Source organism: Pristiophorus japonicus, chromosome 16, assembly GCF_044704955.1.
Source record: "Pristiophorus japonicus isolate sPriJap1 chromosome 16, sPriJap1.hap1, whole genome shotgun sequence".
Classification (NCBI taxonomy): Eukaryota; Metazoa; Chordata; class Chondrichthyes; family Pristiophoridae; genus Pristiophorus; species Pristiophorus japonicus.
Genome location: NC_091992.1, coordinates 51,068,722 through 51,084,755, shown reverse-complemented (window position 1 = coordinate 51,084,755; position 16,034 = coordinate 51,068,722). Strand labels below are relative to the sequence as shown.

The 16,034-nt window shown below is 41.2% G+C and overlaps 1 protein-coding gene across 1 annotated transcript in view; it reads right to left on the bottom strand.

The window, feature by feature from the left end:
* LOC139226488 (E3 ubiquitin-protein ligase TRIM50-like) overlaps positions 1–16,034 on the bottom strand; it is a 49,653-nt gene that overhangs the window by 23,607 nt on the left and 10,012 nt on the right. Inside the window, exon 2 of the mRNA XM_070857291.1 lies at positions 662–757. Within this exon, the coding sequence (XP_070713392.1) occupies positions 662–757 (96 nt within the window). The remainder of the gene's footprint in view (positions 1–661; positions 758–16,034) is intronic.

The window sequence follows — 16,034 nt, the reverse complement described above, 5'->3', positions numbered from 1 at the left end:
TTTCCCCATTGCAGCAATGAGACGGGATTCTGTGAAGCATAGAAGCACTCATTATGGTTATAAGTAACTCAGAAGATTCTGGAAAGGGTTCTTAACATTTTGAACATTTTGTTATTGTTGAAATATTTTTAAATAGTATATAGGTTAAGTACTTGCTTTGTTAATTATTCTGCTGTGTTACTTTTGCATATATGTAATTTTAAGTCTTGTAAATAAATTTGATTTATTCGTTTTAGCCTGAACGATATGGTCTTGAATGTGATATTTTCTGACTTTTGGAGAGGCGTGCATGGTGGGCAACCCATGAAAATTCCAAATAAATTGGCAAAAGTGTCTTTCTTAATCTTGTAGCACACACGTCCAATTCACACAATGCACAAGGGTATCATTTTCTGGTCGTGGGAGGCTTGGGTCTACCTATAGAAAGTCTTAAATCTAATGCTTATGTGTAGACTACAGTGTCAACTGCTCCCAGTAGTACAGTTTTTGAAGAACACATTTCCGAACACGCTGACTGTGGTCGGGATTAAGTCTGCTCATTAAAATTGGTCAATTTATCCATTCATATTAAATTTTATATCAAAGAGGAACAGTGCATTGATCTCTTCAAAAAAATAATGCACCGAACATCGTAAACAATTTCCAGTGCTATTACACTCACAATGATACGGGTCCTGTTGTGTATCAATTTGTTCATGTGCCTCTCCATATTGTTCTTTTGCATCTGAGCTCCTGTTATAAGCAAAGCGAGTTGTTCCTGTAACAAAATACAACATCAATTAGGCTGCAGCTATTGCTTTTTCTCAGGACCTTTGCCCTGTCCACGCCAAAAATTTAGATTAAGGATTTTTTCTCTGTAAATAACAGGCTTTCTTTGTTCATCATACTGAGTTAGTGAAAATTAGTCTCACATCTGTTGGTTGTAGAGATCTACAAAAACTGTAATGGCAAATCTGGTGGGATTACATCATATGTTTGGATTGTATTTAAAGCCACTTCAGGATCCAAAGCACTGCAGCTCATTGCTACAAGCACGTGGTCTTATACTTTTATTATACAAGACGGTGTCACATGCAGCTCAGGGGGAATCAATGCATGTTCTCTGGCCTAACCTAAATAAGTACAATTCTCTCCCATAACCAGATTGTCCTGCTGGCTAGCATCGTCCATCATAGGCAGTCAAAGCGAGGATGACTTGCTTCCACGCCAAAAAAGGGATGAGTTCACAGGTGTTTCAATGACAGACCTAATATTCCAGATCCCGAACTACATCCTGAAGGGTGGAAGGTGCCTGTGCGTGGATTTTTTTAACGTGGTGGCCATTAACTGATGAATGTACACAAGCTGACTGTTCAGCTTCAAACAAAATGATAATATACAGAATGGACTGCCAGAACATCTATGGAGGCTGCCACTGATGTGGTCATGAGGGGGCTGCCAACTGGTAATGGTTCATACATAGGTGATAAAGTGGCCTATGGGTATGTAGGTGAAGCATTCATTTGAGGGAATTTCATACACTGGAAACAGTGCAATGGACCAGCCAGTCTCTTCCTGTCCTTTGTTTTCATTGGTTTGTAGAACAAGCTTTTGGGACAGCCTTTGGGACAATCATTTCCTACAACATGACTTTGGCTGTACAATTTTGTTGTTGTCAGGTAGATATTTTGGGGGGTAATTAATTTTCTTTTTATCTTATTATGTGGTTTGGTCTATGTGCAGGTAATGATGTATTGGAGATTACACGTTGGAAAACATACTCCAGAATGTTAAGGAGCCATCTGCTCCTCCATTCTCTTTGATGTTACTAAACGAACAGTTTCATGCCACTTAGAAATTACTTCTGTACATCTAGATTTTTAAATAGAGCATCAGCACAATCATATCCAGGTCTTTGCTTTTATTTTAGTGCAAAGGTCAACCTGGATTTGGTATACCAAACAATTTTAAATGGATTAATGCCTCCACTAAAATTACAGATGGATGAGTACCGTACTAACACATTAAGCATCTGTCCACTAATATCAGCAGCAGTCATTGGTAGGATGATGTTTATACAAATAATTTTATCGAATGCAAATGATTGATTCAAGATAAATAGATACCTGGTCGAAGAGTAGATCCCAATGAACCAAATCACTTACCATTTATAAGCCATTGTATGGAGTTAAAATGGTCTCTAACTACACCTCCCCCAAACCACCCCATTGGCTTAGGTTAGTAAAATGCACTGCCTGGTGTGGAACTGACAGACGAGGAAAGACTCAAGTTTGGTCCCTGATAGCTGCTCTCAGCCAGGGCTTGGTAATTAGCAGTATGCCTGGAAGGGTTCAGAATAGGAAAAATGAACCAGAATTCTGTCATGTATGTACTTTTGGGATCACTAGCTACTAGATGGCGTCACTGTTGGAGGCCATTGGGCTGCACACACGTGCAGTATAAAAGGCCAGCCTTTTTGTATATTAGTCACTTTGGGCCTTAATAAAGCAGAGCCAAGGTCAAACAGAACTTGGAGTTAAACAGAACTCAGTCTAACAGTTATTACATACACAACAAATTCCTACTCTTGTTCACTTTCCAATGACCCCACTATTAGGTGCATTTGTGTTCAGACTCAGATGTGGTGCCTCGCAAGGTTGCATGACTTGTAGAATCACAGGTTGTGATTTTCCTTCCCGGCATGGTAGAGTGCTAGTTAGGGTCTCTGACTGATCCAACCCTGACCCTAGCGAACTGACTGCAGAGAGAGCCTCATTTAATTATCTTAGTGGTCTTCTGGCAGTATTCGCAACTGTGCTTGGGAATTCAATATTGGGGGAGGGAGTAAGAAATGGCTGTTGCTGCTACAAGATTGGGACACCGGCTGCAGCTAACAAGATAAGCAGTCTCGAAGTATAATAAAAAATCCGAGTTCGAATGACGTGACAAATACTACTGAGGTAGAACTGCTGATGCATTGTATATCAATCAATTCCTGATCCTCACTTGGATCTAAATTCTTTACGAGGCTGTGCCTCTGTCAGAAATAATGGGCATCTGTGAATGCTAGCATCGGTAGTGTCCGGCGTTACCAAGGCATAGTCACGGAAAATGTGGCATATGAAGTCACTCAATCATTACTGCTTCCACCTCCGTAACATTGCATGTCTCCTCCCTTGCCTCATCTCATCTGCTGCTGAAGCCCTCATCCATGCATTTGTTACCTCTAGACTTGACTATTCCAATGCACTCCTGGCTGGCCTCCCACATTCTACCCTACGTAAACTTGAGGTGATCCAAAAATCGGCTGCCTATGTCCTAACTCGCACCAAGTCCTGCTCACCCATCACCCCTGTGCTCACTGACCTACATTGGTTTCCGATTAAGCAACGCCTCGATTTCAAAATTCTCATCCTTGTTTTCAAATCTCTCCATGGCCTCACCCCTCCCTATCTCTGAAATCTCCCCCAGTCCCACAATCCCCCCAAGATGTCTGCGCTCCTCTAATTCTGCCCTCTTGAGCATCCCTGATTGTATTCGCTCAACCATTGGTGGCCGTGCCTTCTGTTGCCTAGGCTACAAGCTCTGGAACTCTCTCCCTAAACCTCTTTGCTTGTCTTTCCTCCTTCAAGACGCTCCTTAAAATATACCTCTGTGATTAACCTGCAATAATTTCTACTCGGTGTCAAACCTTTATCGCATAATGCTCCTGTGAAGCGCCTTGGGACGTTTCACGATATTAAAGGCGCTATATAAATACAAGTAATTGTTGTTCATCTAAATGAGTCTGTCCATATTTGGGCAGGTGTTTCTGGTGGAAGTGACACCAGAAAATGTGTCAAGCTCAGAAATAGATGGGGATCCAGCACACAGGGGTCCACCCCACCCTCCCCACCAACCCATTACTACCAGTAGACCGGTGGAAATCATCAGGAAAATCCTGTCCACTGTCCAGCTTCACACGTCAATGGTGACCTGGGCTAGGTCACTTAAAAGTGGAGAGAAGAACCTGGAAACGTGTTGTTATAGTCTGAACGCTTAAAGTGTTTGTCTCAAATTCCGCTCTCTGCTATTTTATAAGAGGAATAACCCAAAACAAGGTAAAGAAAAAATACTTGGATTTCATGACCACCGGATGTCTCAAAGTGCATTGCAGCCAATGAAGTACTTTTGGAGTGCAGTCACCGTTGTAATGTAGGAAACGTGGCAGCCAATTTCGTACTGCAAGCTCCCAGAAACAGCAATGTGATAATGACCAGATAATCTGATTGAGGGATAAATATTGGCCAGAACGCCAGGGATAACTCCTTTGCTCTTCTTCAAAAATAACGCCATGGTATCTTTTATGTCCACTTGAGAGAGCAGACGGGGCCTCGGTTTAATGCCTCATCCGAAAGATAGCACCTCCGACAGTACAGCCCTCCCTCAGCACTGCACTGGAGTTTGAGCCTAGATTTTTGTGCTCAAGTGCCTGGAGTGGGACTTGAACCCACCTCTGACTCAGAGGTGAGAGTGTTACCCACTGAGCCACAGCTGACACTAACATCGCTGGTGGTAATTCCAGGCATAGAATCCAGTCTGTGTGTGAAATATAATTATTCTCTGCTGATTGGAATAGGCTGAAGTATAAAATTTTACAAGTTGGCTCATTTTATGAATTCTTAGAAATGCCTATCCAAACGTAACACTTCATTAAAATTAACATATGTTGTATGTAAAAATATACTAATGACTGCAGGATAAACTTGATCAATGTAAGATACAAAGACCCCCCTACATTCACATTTCTAGTTAACACCAACACAGCACTCAGCAGGCTCAGTTAGATATAGTTATCCACACATTACTGTTTACTGTACTGATCATACAATCTAATCAGGGTCAGTAAAATAGTGTTGCCTTTCTACAACAGAATGGAGCTGCAACCTTTCAGCACTGCCAATCTTTCTTCCCCGCGCTATCTTGCTCCCTTTAAAAATACACAGGAACCTGAGATAGAAATGGGGCTACAACATTGTAGCCTCGATTCTTCGACCCATGTTCCCATTTAGCGTAGTTGCCAGCACCGGATCGTGGACTCATCCATATAAAGTACGGATTGAGATAAAAGCCAATTGGCCCATCCAGCTTGTAGCATCTACAGGTCACATGCAATCTGATTCATCATGGACCCTGGCCCATGTAATGTCTGTAAACTTGTAATGTTTGTAGTTCCACACTGTGGATGTGGATGTGGATGTATTGTGTACTGCAACTGCAGGGTTAATCATTAAACAGAACCAGGCAATTCCGGAGACTTCTGAGAGAGCTGCCTGCCATGTTAGGAAGCTGTGTGTGCTGGTGCTCTGTGAATATAATCACATTTGGCGACTGTGATGGGATTTTTCGGATGATTTAAAGCTTAATTTTTGTTGGTGAAGGATTCAGCCAGCCGACAGAGAGACTTTGGAAGTTTCTGTCTTTGGAAAAAAGCTACAAAATCTGAGGTAAAATACAGCACACGGTGTGAACAGCTAGAGATTAAAATGGCAGGTGTATTGTGATATTTGGGTGAATATAGACATGACCAGGAACGTTTTAAAGCGTATGTGGATCGGCTAGAAATGTATTTCACTGCAAATAACATAATCCAGATAAGTTCCAGATAATGCAGTCCAGAACCAGGCTGTGTTGGAACATAAGAAAGCGATCTTCTTATCGGAGGCAGGTCCAGCATTATATGACACTCTTGTAAATCTGCTTGTGCCTGACGAGTCAAAGGACACAACGCTTCAAGAGATTGTTGGAGCAGATTTTTGGACATAATAAAGCCTAGGGGGACACTTGACCAGTATACCAAACATTTGTCCCCCTCAAATGAATTTTGTCAGAGACAATACTGATGCATTATTGTATGCTTGCCTTTACTGGTTGTAGGAAGCCTGCCACTTGTCCTCTTGTATGTGTATACTGGCCTGTCACAATGCGAGGCTGGCTTATATCAAGAGCCCAGCCTTGAACGGTAATTGTATGAAAAGCTTTGTAAACCTAGTAATGCGATGATTGCATATAAGGACTGTTGCTAAGGCATGTGATGTAAAGTGATGTAATTTGTAAGATAAAGGAACCTCGCAGGTGATTTCAAATTGAGAAAGTGGTTCAGCAGGCGCGGGTCTCTAACACTTCTCCCAAAGCTTTGTCTCCGATTTAATAAACCTCTCTTTAAATACAGTCTCGGAAATATTTTTCCAACAAGATTTTAACGAAGATGGAGCAGCAGTATAACCCCAAACCGTTAGAAATTGCTGAAAGCTATCGTTTCGGGATTTGGAATCAAAAGGCTGATGAAAGTATCAGTGATTACATCGTAGCATTAAAAAAGCTATCGATGCACTGTAATTTTGGAAACTTTCAAAACCGAGCATTACGGGATCGTTTTGTTTGTGGGGTGAAAAATGATGTGATCAGAAGGAAGTTATTGATGACGGATGACTTGACTTTTGAGATTGCTTGTCAGACAGCGAGGTCGATGAGCATGGCCGAACAATATTCACAAGAATTAAATAATGATTACAGTCGTCAGTCAACCGAAGTAAATCACCTGCAGATTCAAAGTAAAAAACGGGCATGGCCGAAAGTCTCAGAAACTGGAAATTCTAACAGGGCGTCGAAGTCGTGCTATAGGTGCTTGGGACAACACATTGCTCAAAGCTGTCCTTACGTGAAGGCAGAGTGTTTCTTCTGCAGAAAGACTGGGCATCTTGCGAAAGCATGCCGACTGAAGGCTAAATCAGCGTTCAAAGCTATGAGTCCAGCATTCAAAGCTATGAGTAGAAATCCCAAGAGACTACATAGCATGGAAGAACAACAACAGGACGAGGAGATTTTAGAGTTACACGTCATCAAGAGCACGAGGTTAACGGACAGCGATTCGGGAAGCATCAAAGTCCACATAGATGTTGCGGGATTCAAGATACCAATGGAAATTGACACGGGTGCATCCGTGAGTGTAATACCAGAGTCACTGTACCGCGATAAATTGCATGATTTCCAACTGGAGAAATCCAAGATAGAGCTGCGAGGCTACTCGGGAGAGAAAATTCCTGTAGTAGGCCATATCACCGTACCGGTTAACTATAAAGATCAATTTCAGGACTTGCCTCTAATAGTAGTGAAAGGAGACAAGCCTGACTTACTAGGAAGAAATTGGTTGAGCTCACTGAAGCTGGATTGGAGTAAGATTTTCTGTGTGGAAGCGAGATTTTCATCAACGGATGAGGTTATCAAGAAATATCCAAAGGTGTTCTGCAAAACGGGCAGTCCGATCCAAGGCTTCAAGGCGAGTGTCAGGGTGCAGAAGGACGCTAGATCGGTTTACTACAAGCCACGTTCCGTACCATATGCACTCAAGGAGAAAGTTGAGCAAGAACTCAAAAGACTAGAGACTGAACACTATTTGTAAGATAGATCGATGTAATTGGGCTACACCCATTGTTGTTGTACCTAAGTCCAATGGTAAGGTAAGATTGTGTGGTGATTATAAAGTAACCGTAAACCAGGTTCTAGAGGGTAATGTTCCCAATACATTGCCGAATATAGAAGATTTGTTCACAACGCTGACAGGTGGTCAGATCTTCTCAAAACTGGACCTTACGAATGCCTACTTACAGCTTGAACTAGATGGAGTCCAAGTCATATTTGACTATAAATACTCATCTCGGCCTATATCAATTTAATAGGCTACCGTTTGAAGTATCTTCCGCCTCTGCCATATTCCAAGGGGTGATGAACCAGATTTTGCAAGGTATTGAAGGGGTAGTATGTTATTTGGATGACATACTAATTTCAGCACCAAATAGGCAAATTCATAATAACATTTTGAATGAAGTCTTCAAACGGCTAGAGAAGCACAGAGTACGAGTATCTGCTCGTAAGTGTGAGTTATTTAAAAACTCAGTCGGGTACTTAGGGTACAGAGTAGACAAAGATGGTTAACATCCAACCATGGAAAAATTGGATGCAATTAGAAATGCACCCACTCCCAGGAATGTCACTGAACTTCGTTCATTCTTGGGTCATTGAACTATTATGGGAAGTTCCTACCAAATTTGGTTACAGTATTACATCCACTGAATGAACTTTTGAAAAAACAGGTCCATTGGAAGTGGTCAAAAGAATGTGATACAGCATTCAAGGAGTGTAAAAGCAAATTGGGAGAGAGCACCATGTTAGTCCACTATGACATATCTAAGGAGATTAAGCTAGCATGTGATGCCTCCCCGTATGGAGTTGGGGCAGTAATCTCTCATATATTAAGTAGTGAGGAGGAGAGACCAATTGCTTTTGCTTCACGCACTCTCAGTGCCGGTGAGAGTAATTATGCGCAAATTGAAAGGGAAGCTTTGGCATTAACTTTTGGGGTCAAAGAAGTTTCACAAATACTTGTATGGTCGTAAGTTTACCATCGTTACGGACCGTAAGCCCCTAACAGCAATCCTCCATCCAAAGTCCCCAGGTCCAACATTAGCTGCAGCCTGAATGCAGAGATGGGCGTTGATTTGTCAGCATATACATATGATATTGAATACAGACGATCAGCTGATCACAGTAATGCTGATGCATGTCTAGATTGCCTTCCCCATCACAAGTTACACCCGATAGGGAAGAAGTGTTTTAATTTTCATACATTGATGAACTGCCAGTCACAGCTGAAGAGATTGGTAGAGCAACCAAATGTGACCCAGTGATGTCAAAGGTGTATGAGTATACTGCAAATGGATGGCCAAACCAGGTAACAGACAAAGATACACATCCATTCTTCATTCGTAGGAAGGAATTATCAGTCGATAAAGATTGTATCATGTGGGATGCAAGAATGGTTATACCAAATAAATTCAGGTCCAAATTATTAGGAGACCACCATGACCAGCATCTGCGAATGTGCTGGACCAAGAGTTTTGCACGCAGTTATTTATGGTGGCCAGGTCTTAATAAAGATATAGAGTAAATCGTGAGTCAGTGTACGACATGTCAATCGGTAAGCAAGCAACCACCACCAGTACCGTTACAGCCATGGAAATGGCCTCGCAGGGTGTGGCAAAGGCTACATATTGATTTTGCTGAGTTAGAAGGACAACAATTGTTCATTGTAATTGATAGCCATTCGAAGTGGGTTGAGGTGTTTCCAATGTGGAAAATAACAAGTAAAACATTGGACATTTTACGAAAATTATTTTCTTCATTTGGCCTCCCTGAAGAGATTGTTTCGGATAATGGACCACAATTTCATTCAGAAGAATTGGCACAATTCACGAGCAAAAATGGTGTGAAACATACCAAGGTTCCACCATACTATCCTGCTTCGAATGGTGCAGCAGAGTGCACTGTACAAATTGTAAAATGTGCCCTCATAAAACAAATGTTAGATCCAAATCCAAGGAAACGACAGTTGTCATTGGATCACAAATTGGCTAATTTTTTTGATTACATATTGAAATACTCCTCATACAACTACTGGTAGAACATCAGCAGAGTTGTTTCTCAAATGACAGCCACGAACCAGATTCTCGTTGTTAAAGCCAAATTTGGCACAGTCCGTAGAAGAGACACAGTTAAGACAGAAAGAGAATCATGATAAAGGTAGAGTGAAACAGAGAAGTGTGAAATTAAACCAGAAGGTGTGAGTGAAGAACCATCACCATAAATGGTTAAAGTGGTTACCAGGAAGAGTGGTGAAGATATGTGGTCCTCGCACATATTTGGTAAAGATGTTTGATAATGAACAGGTTAGGTTTGTTCATATTGATCATATTTTACCTACAGACACGGAAGGAGTTGAAGGTGGGAATGATTCAATTATTTCTGACTGATCAGATAGTTTTGATACACCAGTAGAAAATCCTAAATCCAATGTACTGGAAACAAATCCAGGAGAGAATCAGAATGAAAGTCTGAGTCCAAGTCAGGAAAACAAAGAGCCTGAAGTTAGAGTGAGTTCAAATGAAAATCAAAGAAATTCCGTGGAGGAAAACGTTCCTCAGGATGAGCCTCGAATGAGTTTAGATTCAACACCATGTTTAGAAGGTTCTGTTCGAGAGTGAAGGTATCCTCTTCGAAACAGAAAACAAGTGGTAAAGTTAAATTTGTAAATATGGAAAAAAATAAGTTTATATCCTGTGTTATGTATAAACGTGAAGGTTATGTATGATATTGTGATGATGGCTTCTTCATTAAGGAAGGAGAAGTGTAATGTCTGTAAGCTTGTAATGTTTGTAGCTCCACCCTGTGGATGTGGACATATTGTGTACTGCAATTGCAGAGTTAATTATTAAACAGAACCAGGCAATTCCGGAGACTTCCGAGAGAGCTGCCTGCCATGTTAGGAAGATGTGTGTGCTGTGCTCTGTGAATATATCACAGCCCACTACTTTCATCTGCTAAGAAATGTCTGAATTTCTCCCTCACATCCCATGGTAATCAAGCCAAGCCCTAGTATTAAAACACTCTACCGAAATGCATGCAGCATTCGAAATAAAGTAAATGAGTTGATGGCACAAATCATTACAAATGGGTATGATTTGGTGGCCATTACAGAAACATGGTTGCAGTGGGACCAAGACTGGGAATTAAACATACGGAGGTATCTGACAATTCGGAAAGATAGACAAGAAGGGAAAGGAGGTGGGGTAGCTCTGTTAATAAAGGATGAAATCAGGGCAGTTGTGAGAGACGATATTGGCTCTAATGAACAAAATGTTGAATTATTGTTGGTGGAGATTAGAGATAGTAAGGGGAAAAAGTCACTGGTGGGCGTAGTTTATAGGCCCCCAAATAATAACTTCACGGTGGGGCGGACAATAATCAAGGGAATAATGGAGGCATGTGAAAAAGGAACGGCAGTAATCATGGGGGATTTTAACCTACATATCAATTGGTCAAATCAAATCGCATGGGGTAGCCTGGAGGAGGAATTCATAGAATGCATACGGGATTGTTTCTTAGAACAGTATGTTAGCAGAACCTACAAGGGAGCAAGCTATCTTAGATCTGGTCCTGTGTAATGAGACAGGAATAATAAACGATCTCCCAGTAAAAGATCCTCTCGGAATGAGTGATCACAGTATGATTGAATTTGTAATACAGATTGAGGATGAGGAAGTAGTGTTTCAAATGAGCGTACTATGCTTAAACAAAGGGGACTACAGTGGGATGAGGGCAGAGTTGGCTAAAGTAGATTGGGAACACAGACTAAACGGTGGCAAAATTGAGGAACAGTGGAGGACTTTTAAGGAGCTCTTTCATAGTGCTCAACAAAAATATATTCCAGTGAAAAAGAAGGGCGGTAAGAGAAGGGATAACCAGCCGTGGATAACCAAGGAAATAAAGGAGAGTATCAAATTAAAAACCAATGCGTATAAGGTGGCCAAGGTTAGTGGGAAACTAGAAGATTGAGAAAATTTTAAACGACAGCAAAGAATGACTAAGAAAGCAATAAAGAAAGGAAAGATAGATTATGAAAGTAAACTTGCGCAAAACATAAAAACAGATAGTAAAAGCTTTTACCGATATATAAAACGGAAGAGAGTGACTAAAGTAAATGTTGGTCCCTTAGAAGATGAGAAGGGGGATTTAATAATGGGAAATGTGGAAATGGCTGAGACCTTAAACAATTATTTTGCTTCGGTCTTCACAGTGGAAGACACAAAAACCATGCCAAAAATTGCTGGTCACGGGAATGTGGGAAGGGAGGACCTTGAGATAATCATTATCACTAGGGGGGTAGTGCTGGACAGGCTAATGGGACACAAGGTAGGCAAGTCCCTTGGTCCTGATGAAATGCATCCCAGGGTATTAAAAGAGATGGCAGAAGTTATAGCAGATGCATTCGTTATAATCTACCAAAATTCTCTGGACTCTGGGGAGGATTGGAAAGCAGCTAATGTAACGCCTCTGTTTAAAAAAGGGGGCAAATAAAATGCAGGTAACTATAGGCCAGTTAGTTTAACATCTGTAGTGGGGAAAATGCTTGAAGCTATCATTAAGGAAGAAATAGCGGGACATCTAGATAGGAATAGTGCAATCAAGCAGACGCAACATGGATTCATGAAGGGGAAATCATGTTTAACTAATTTACTGGAATTCTTTGAGGATATAACGAGCATGGTGGATAGAGGTGTATCGATGGATGTGGTGTATTTAGATTTCCAAAAGGCGTTCGATAAGGTGCCACACAAAAGGTTACTGCAGAAGATAAAGGTACGCGGAGTCAGAGGAAATGTATTAGCATGGATCGAGAATTGGCTGGCTAACAGAAAGCAGAGAGTCGGGATAAATGGGTCCTTTTCGGGTTGGAAATCGGTGGTTAGTGGTGTGCCACAAGGATCGGTGCTGGGACCACAACTGTTTACAATATACATAGATGACCTGGAAGAGGGGACAGAATGTAGTGTAACAAAATTTGCAGATGACACAAAGATTAGTGGGAAAGCGGGTTGTGTAGAGGACACAGAGAGGCTGCAAAGGGATTTAGATAGGTTAAGCGAATGGGCTAAGGTTTGGCAGATGGAATACAATGTCGGAAAATGTGAGGTCATCCACCTTGGAAAAAAAAACAATAAAAGGGAATATTATTTGAATGGGGAGAAATTACAACATGCTGCGGTGCAGAGGGACCTGGGGGTCCTTGTGCATGAATCCCAAAAAGTTAGTTTGCAGGTGCAGCAGGTAATCAGGAAGGTAGATTCACTACACTGGAAAGTTTCTCCTTATTTACTCTATCAAAACCCTTCATGAGTTAGAACACCTCTATTAAATCTCCCCATAACCTTCTCTGCTCTAAGGATAACAACCCCAGCTTCTCTAGACTCTCCACGTAACTGAAGTCCCTCTTCCCTGTTACCATTCCAGTAAATCTCCTCAGACCATGACATCCTTCCTAAAATATGGTACCCTGAATTGGACATAATACTCCACCAGGGGGCTAAATCCCTTTGCAGCCTCTCTGTGTCCTCTACACAACCTGCTTTCCCACTAATCTTTGTGTCATCTGCAAATTTTGTTACACTACATTCTGTCCCCTCTTCCAGGTCATCTATGTATATTGTAAACAGTTGTGGTCCCAGCACCGATCCTTGTGGCACACCACTAACCACCGATTTCCAACCCGAAAAGGACCCATTTATCCCGACTCTCTGCTTTCTGTTAGCCAGCCAATTCTCGATCCATGCTAATACATTTCCTCTGACTCCGCGTACCTTTATCTTCTGCAGTAACCTTTTGCAAGAGGGATGGAGTACAAAAGCAGGGAGGTCCTGCTGCAACTGTACAGGGTATTGGTGAGGCCGCACCTGGAGTACTGTGTGCAGTTTTGGTCACCTTACTTAAGGAAGGATATATTAGCTACAGAGGGGGTACAGAGACGATTCACTAGATTCACTACACTGGAAAGTTTCTCCTTATTTACTCTATCAAAACCCTTCATGAGTTAGAACACCTCTATTAAATCTCCCCATAACCTTCTCTGCTCTAAGGATAACAACCCCAGCTTCTCTAGACTCTCCACGTAACTGAAGTCCCTCTTCCCTGTTACCATTCCAGTAAATCTCCTCAGACCATGACATCCTTCCTAAAATATGGTACCCTGAATTGGACATAATACTCCACCAGGGGGCTAGCCAGTGATTTATAAAACTTTAGGATAACTTCCTTGCTCTATGTCTCTAAGGTTCAAACCTTCAAAGATTTGTGTACATACACCCCCAGTTCTCTCTGTTTCTGCACCCCATTTTAAATTGTACCACTTTGTTTTTGTTTCTTTTCATTCTTTCTACCAAAACGCATCAGCTTTTTTTTGGAGGAGCTAGCACAGTATTCATTCTTTTTACTGGGTCTCTGCTCCACATATTCAGTGCTTGGTGGTTGCATAAAAACATAATCCTTAATCTCACTTGAGACTCGTTATATTTGTGTTATCTAGTCCTATACACAGTCCAAGTTAAATAACTGGCTTATTTTTACATTCTTCATGCCGAGGAGCATTTAAAAATCTGGATCATGTCGCTCTCTATCTTGTCCCCAATAAAATTAAATTCTGCTATATAAGTCTCTCATAAAAATGTAAAGCCATTAATCCCAGAATCACCCTTGTTGCTTTTCACTAAACAAGTTCCAATGGATTTCTCATCCAAAGTAATAGCTATTTTTCCTTATTTTCATTGTCCATATCTATACACACGTTAACTTTAGTGTAGAATGTGTGAGTTCCTCTTAATATCAAAACAATATTAGAATATTTTTTAACTCAGAAGGTCACACTGGCCTCTTGGGAGGCCACGTCAAAGCTACTTCCTTCTGACCAAATCATCATTATCCCCATTCTTGCCCAGTTGCCTCCATGCGGCATTTACACACATCTCCCTTCTTCTCTTGTCCAACTCTGAAATATCTGTCCTCATTGCACTCCAGCAGAAACTCAGCAAACTGAAGGGGCAACATGCTGTGGTCTTTCCTTCCACTATCCTTGTCGCTATGCCTTCTCCTTTGGCCGTGACCTGTCTTTCAACAACAACAACTTGTATTTATATAGCGCCTTTTACGTAGTGAAACATCCCGAGGCACTTCACAGGAATATTATGAGATTTTTAAAATTTGTCACTGAGCCGCATAAGGAGAAATTAGGGCAGGTGACCAAAAGCTTGGTCAAAGAGGTAGGTTTTAAGGAGCATCTTGAAGGAGGAAAGAGGTAGAGAGGTGGAGAGGTTTAGGGAGGGAGTTCCAGAGCTGGGGCCCAGGTAGCTGAAGGCACAGCCACCAATGGTTCAGCAGTTATAATCAGGGATGCTCAGGAGCACAGACATCTTGGGGGGGTTGTGAGACTTTTGATATATTCACAGAGCACAAACAGCTACTAACATGGCAGGCAGCTCTCTCGGAAGTCTCCGGAATATGCCTGGTTCTGTTTATTATTAACTATGCAGTTGCAGTACACAACACATCCACATCCACAGTGTGACGCTACAAACATTACAAGCTTACAGACATTACACTTCTCCCTCCTTAATGAAGAAGTTATTATAACAAAACTCATACAAAACTTTCATGTTTATACATAACACAGGATATAAACTTTTTTTTTTCCATATTTACAAATTTAACTTTACCACTTGTTTTCTGTTTCGAAGAGGATACCTTCGCTCTCGAACAGAACCTTCCAAACATGGTGTCGAATCTAAACTCATTCGAGGCTCATCCTGAGGAACATTATCCTCCACGGAATTTCCTTGATTTTCATTTGAACTCGCTCTAACTTCAGGCTCTTTGTTTTCCTGACTCAGACTCAGACTTACATTCTGATTCTCTCCTGGAATTGTTTCCAGTACATTGGATTTAGGATTTGCTACTGGTGTATCAAAACTATCTGATGTCAGAAATAATTGAATCATTCCCACTTTCAACTCCTTCCGTGTCTGTAGGTAAAATATGATCAATATGAACAAACCTAACCTGTCCATTATCAAACATCTTTACCAAATATGTGCGAGGACCACATATCTTCACCACTCTTCCTGGTAACCACTTTAACCATTTATGGTGATGGTTCTTCACTCTCTCCTTCTGGTTTAATTTCACACTTCTCTATTTTACTCTACCTCTATCATGATTCTCTTTCTGTTTTAATTGTGCCTCTTCTACAGACTGTACCAAATTTGGCTTTAACAACGAGAATCTGGTTCATGGCTGTCATTTGAGAAACAACTCTGCTGGTATTCTACCAGTAGTTGTATGAGGAGTATTTCGATATGTAATCAAAAAATTAGCCAATTTGTGATCCAATGACAATTGTCGTTTCCTTGGATTTGGATCTAACATTTGTTTTGAGGGCATGTTTTACAATTTGTACAGTGCACGCTCTGCTGCACCATTCGAAGCAGGATGGTATGGTGGAACCTTGGTATGTTTCACACCATTTTTACTCGTGAATTGTGCAAATTCTTCTGAATTAAATTGTGGTCCATTATCCGAAACAATCTCTTCAGGGAGGCCAAATGAAGAAAATAATTTTCGTAAAATGTCCAATG